General features: G+C 42.2%; 1 protein-coding gene across 1 annotated transcript in view; it reads right to left on the reverse strand.

The window, feature by feature from the left end:
* Positions 1-5777: 5777 nt before the first annotated feature.
* The window catches only part of LOC104271764 (von Willebrand factor D and EGF domain-containing protein-like), an 8060-nt gene continuing 7641 nt past the window's right edge, over positions 5778-6196 (reverse strand). Inside the window, exon 5 of the mRNA XM_009866545.1 lies at positions 5778-5887. Within this exon, the coding sequence (XP_009864847.1) occupies positions 5778-5887 (110 nt within the window). The remainder of the gene's footprint in view (positions 5888-6196) is intronic.

Consider the following 6196-nt stretch of genomic DNA (forward strand, 5'->3'; position numbering starts at 1 on the left):
TCCTTTGGGGGAACAAGAGTGTAATAGCTGCCGAGCGTCTCTAGGAAAGGAGGCAGCACTTCATCACTTCTGAATGGTACCTTCTGTTTGCAAACATCATTTACTTGCATATGATTTGGCTGCCTCCGGAAGAAAAAGCAAACCACATTTTTCTTCTTTGTCTTGAGGTGGTGTCAGTCTGTTATAATGACTCACTAGTAGGGGTGAAGGAGAGGGAACCTAAACCAAGGCTCAGCTGCTACCAAGGGAGGCAAGGCCGCTCGTTAACGGTCAATCAGACACAGAATAATTGTGATTTAGCCACGGGAAGCCTTTGCACCCAGGAGCCAGGTACCAGCTCTTCTGTTTTGATTTCGTTACTTACACTCATGGCGTCGAGCACCCACCTGCTGAATGATTTCTGTTGTCTGTGAGACGTTTGTGCCCCTGGTTTGAGATGGCATTCAGGAATAGGAGGAAAATTTGCCCCTGAGTCTCTTTAGAGAAATCTGACAATGCCAGGCTCAATCTTAAAATAGGAACTAATAGAAGGGGAATTTGCTGTACATCGTGTCATCCATACACACCAAACCAGAAGGTATTTGTAAAAACATCATCGTTTTTTCCAGCTCCAATGAACTTTAGCACCTACCAGCTGCCAGACAGTTTTTGAACAAATAAAATTCCAGGTTTTTCTGCAGTTTCATAGAGGACTACCATCTTCTTGCCCTAGGACTGCAAAAGACATTTCAGTTCCTGTTGCAACCAGCTGGGCTCTGGTGATAGATACAAACGTCCCTTGAAGCCATAGTACTGTTTTGATTTTTTAAAACCCAAAATAAACATCATGACTTCTTGTCCTGAGCAACATTCAGTTTACATACACTAACTCTGAATGGGAAGAAGATAGAGCTCATTTTGCCATTTACTGCCAGCGTGGGATGCCGATTGCCGAACTGTAGCTCTTGGCAGCTCTGCCTTGATCTCTCCTCACCTTTTGATAGTCCTCTTAAGTCATTTTGCAAAATAAGCTGGCATTCTGAGAGCTCAGTGTCATTCCAGAGTGATACCTGATGGATTTCCAAGTGCCTGACTGGTGCACGTAAAAACATGGTTTTGTTTTCCCACTTGCACTTTAAGTTCCAGTATTTCCGTATTTTCTTTCACTCAGGCATCCAAGTGGCTGATTGCCTGATCTTCTGGGAACTGTTCTTTTATCTAAAACCAACTCGCCTTGAACCGTTTCCTTTCCACAACTGATGAACAAAACCTGACTAGCTGGTGGGACTGATGCCTCAGGATGCTGCTTTGAATATACAAAGTGCTGAAAGTGGGTTTATGATGCCAACACACTGACATTGCTTCATCGTGTATTGTAATAACCCCCTTTCCACCCGTCAGTTAGGGAGGGGGTGTGTTAAAGAGAGGTAACACCTGCCAGGAGCACTTTGTTAAGGAAAACTGAATCAATGTATGGCCCTTTCTAGGATTTCAGGCTGAAATGGGGGGGTTAATCCTAACTTTTAGTATTTCCCATTTATTTTCAGTGGTTCTAAAGGCAGAAGTGACTTCTTTTCCATTTTCCAAATGCAAGCCGTGCAAACAAAAGCACCTCCAGTTTTGTTACAGTAGTTACGAGTGCTCAGTGCTAAGCTACACTGTTTTCCAACAAGCAATACAGAAAAATTACTAGTATGTGCACGAAGGCAGATACTTCAAAACTGCCAAGGAATTCTGTGATTAGTTCAAACTATTTAGTGACTAGTTTGTCAGTCATACGCATCAAATCACCGAATTGTTTAGGTTGGAAAAGGCCTTTAAGATCATTAAGTCCAACCATTAACCCAGCGCTGCTAAGGCCAGCACTAACCCACGGCCCTGAGCACCACATCTACACAGCTTTTAAATACTTCCAGGGATGGTGGCTCCACGACTACCCTGGGCAGCCTGTTCCAGTGCTTAACAACCTTTCGGGGGAAGAAATTTTTCCTAATTTCCAATCTAAACATCCCCTGGCATGAAACAGAATTCACGGTAGTTTGGAAGTACGTTGCAAAAATGCAGTAAAATTGCTTGGGTTTACAAGAGGCAGAAGCAGACAGAGCTTGTATACACAGGTTAACAAAATTGTTCTGAAATTGCATAATGAAATATGAAATTAGGCGCAGAAGAGTTAAGGGAGAATAGTGCAAACTGCAGGAGTTCCACTCTGATGGAACAACAGGCAACTTGTGCCAGCCTGAAGGTCTTAGAATGATTCTTGGCACATCAGACAGGACACGGGTATCTTCACTGATTTCTTGCCTGATTTCTTCAAACACTGCACAGGGCTGGAAGGTACCTGTGTGCATCATCCATTTATCATCTGGCTGTGCTAAAGTGGCTCTGCAGGCCTGCAGAAATCCTCCCAAGTGCAGACTAACTTTTGCCCGTCACCTGGAAAAGATCTTTAAAATGCAGCACAATGAATGGTTTCTGAAGGAAGGACTCACAAAACAGAAGACACCACAGATCTTAGCAAGGACTCAGCTTCCTACATTTGTATCCATGTTAGCTGGGATTTAAGAAAAAACATGTGAAAAGCTCTTTCTTTTTCACAAAAGTTATTATATATTCTCATTGCTGAGAATAAAAAGTGAGTTGGCGTTCCATCTACCAAAAGCAAATCCGTGAAGAAGAATCAGTACAAACCCTACAGTAAATCAGTATCAAAGCTTAAGCTACTTGACAAATAAGCTATAGCCCAAATGGGAAAAATCCAGTCTAAATTCTCAATAAAAGGTAACACCTGCGTACATACACAGAACCAAATGCAGAGGTTAGAAAGTGTTACTAATGACCAAAGATATTTATGCTGTTTCTCTTGCATAAAGGTATCGCATGGCAACATCAGGTCATTTTCCTCAACTTTTTCACTTTAGCCAATAAAGGATATTTTACAGATAAAAACACAGAACTCCATTCTGGCTACAACCACGCACAGTCAAAAATACAAATGGTTAAATGTGCATATAAGTAAATTCAACAGAAGAAACCCTTCTCACCTCATCACACACACTCTAAAGGATATCAAAACCACAACCAATGCGCTACCCCTACGATTTTTCCAGTTGTTTTTAGTGAAAAACAGAGCATCTGTATAAGGTATTACGGTAAGCTCTAATAAATCAGGGAAGTAAGCTGTTCCGTGTAGCTTTTCTTGACCTTTGAGCTGCAAGCATAACTAGCTTTTCACAGGAAGACACCAAAACCTACGTGCTGTAAGTAGTATGTTCACTCCTCCAGTGAGTGGGAAACAAACAAAAGGAACACTGACAGCTCTTTTAGTAAATGTATGTGGAACTGTGGATATAAATAATTTGGGGACCTGAACTACCATTAATAATACATTTTGAGATTGTTCGACTTTAAATTAACTACTAGAAAATTAACTTTTCAACTCGCTTAAAGTATTGTGGCGATTTAAAGACAAAACCCCCAACGGAAAACCCTGTGGCCAGCAGATGGTGCTACATTCAAGCAGTATTTCTAAAATGCGCCCTCGCGTTCCGTGTGCCGTCAAACTGCTGCTTACTTAATCATTTCTAAACTATTTAAATTAGCTCAGAAAGACCAGGTACAGCTCGCTCTCACTGACTGCTCCTGATCTGATGCTTCTAAGGATGCTAATATCTCATTTGCCTTCTAATCGCCATTACTGGCACTTTCGCCTTTATTAGAGGTCATTCTTTGCAGGAATAATACTGAGATATTACACCTCTTTGCTTTTACGTATTTCTACTCATTTACTTTGAAATCTTGGGTCCGATGCAGTTAGTTTTTTTCCATTTGATTGCCTGCAAGGTATTCTAAAGTATTTATCTAAGGTATTCATTTCCAAATTCAGGAGTTACCGCACGATTATTGCGGTGACCTGTGACACGGACACAGAACTTTTACCACCATAAAGCCTAGTCTAGAACTGCTCATGAAATCATCTTTTTCCACGCATGAAAACCACATTTTTGACCAGCGTGTCTGAAATACCCAGTGTATCACAGCAAAAGCAGCACAAAACCCACGCTCCTCTTTCTCTGTCCCCTGTGCGGCAACGAAACCTGCACAACGCACGTCCACAGGAGGTTTCATCTGAACCACATGCAATGGCCTCCAAAGCACGGGCAGAGGAAGCCTCAACCACAAAGCACCTGCTCGTAAGAGAAATCAAGAGTCTCATGAAGTGTCTTTCATTTGCCCTCTGTGTGCTTGGGTTCTCTCTTTCTGAGAACATCGCTAATCCCGTTTACGTTCTTGTCAATGCTCGGTGGCTTGTAATCCCTGGAGAAACTCGTCCACTTAAGGTCACTCTGCCCGTGAAAGCTACACAGAATCATAGACTGGCCTAGGCTGGAAGGGACCTTAGAGATCAGTTAATCCAACCTCCCTGTCACGGGCAGGGACGCCACCTCTAGACTAGACCAGGCAACACATGGGGACCGGATGGGAATTGAACCCGCAACCTTGGTGTTGTCATTGTTGTCAGCACCATGCTCAAACCACTGAGCACCGGACGTGTTCTGGTAAGGGAGCTATCACACAGACACAACATCATTCTTTCAAATTGGTTAAAATAATGCATGGGTAATGGATTAAAATAACGCAGAGCTAAAATTCTCCCACCAGCTTCACCAAAAAACAATGCAAATCAATCTAACTCTCTCAAAAAAAAAAAATTATAAATTGATTTGGGCAGCATCCAGAAAGCTGACTGATTCAACCTGCATGTTTTGGCAAAACCTCCCTCAAGCGCAGCCTGCCAGAAACAGCACAGATGGGACACACAACAATGAACGTAGGAGTCTCAGTCCAATCTGCAGCCCCTTCTGAAAAGCCCAAATGAGGCCAGACTGGGATACATGCAGAAGAGAAGTCTCAGCCTCCTCCACACCGGTGATTTATGACGGACACGGCTCCTCCCCGCTGCCAGTCAGTGGCCTCCCATTATGTTGCTGCTGTAACAACACAATCTTGAACAGGAATGAATCATCAACGGCTACATCTCCAGAAGGGAGATAAACACATTTCCCTATCATATGGGGATAAGGAAAAGAAATAATTGGAAGTTGAGAGATGATCAGATAATATGACTGTAGAAGTAGTCAAGGTAAGAGCTCTTTTAGAGTATCAGTATGGATTAAGCTTTTAAAAAGGAACAGTGAAAAAGTACTGCATTTTGGTTTTTTTAATACTGATCAAGATCTAAATCTGACTGAGGAGAGGGGCAGAAAGCATAAAGTGAGAGCCAGGATTTTAATAAGATGCTTTGCAGTTTGCCGATGTTCCAGAAAGATGCAAACTCTGCAAGTTTACTCTTGCAACTGCATAATCTTATCGAACGTAAATTAGATGTGATCCGAATTAAAGACATTTTGTTTCACGTGCTTTTTAAAAGAGACATCATTCCTATAACACAGTAATTTTAGTCAAAGGGCGGAAAAATGAAAAGAGGAGCATAGATCTATTCTTAGAGTACTTTATTTGAAGAGTAAATTTTATTTCAAGGCCAGGTGTATCAACCAAGGCATAATAGTTCTGCTTACAAAGAAAAAACAAGAAGAAAACATGTGCCACACATTACACACATTTGGATACTTCTAAAGCTTTGTTACAATCAGTCGTAATTTTCTTCCATACAGAAAAGCATTTACTTACTAGACTATCTGAAATCAATTAGTTACCACGTTCCCCACTGCTGCAGGCTTAATCTCTGTATGAAGAGCCACACGAAGAAAACGTAGCTTATTTCTGCTGGAGCTGCTTCATTCCTTCCTTTTCTTTGTGCACTGCAGACCGGAGTACGGCAGCCGACACCGGCACACGTTTGGAGCTACGCATTTCCCTCCATGTTGACAAGGTAGCTTACACACAGCTGCAAAGAGACACCAGACACAGGGTACGTCTTCAGCACAACACGGGGTCGTTTTTCTTCTTTACCTCACAGCAGAACTGTTCCCTGGTGACCGCAGTGGGACAGTATAAATAAAAGCATAATGGAAGAACTGGGAAGTGATGCCTCTCAATTTATGGCATCGTGGCCTTCACTGGAATACAGCCACGGTAAGTCTCGTCTTATTCATGCTCCATTCCCCTTTTAAAATACTATCATTTCTGGTGTTCTTTAAGGCACAGGCTATTTTTGAGATGGATGCCTCCCAGAAAGTGAGAGAACAAGAAAAAT

Source organism: Apaloderma vittatum, unplaced genomic scaffold (genome assembly GCF_000703405.1).
Source record: "Apaloderma vittatum isolate BGI_N311 unplaced genomic scaffold, ASM70340v1 scaffold4743, whole genome shotgun sequence".
Lineage (NCBI taxonomy): Eukaryota > Metazoa > Chordata > Aves > Trogoniformes > Trogonidae > Apaloderma > Apaloderma vittatum.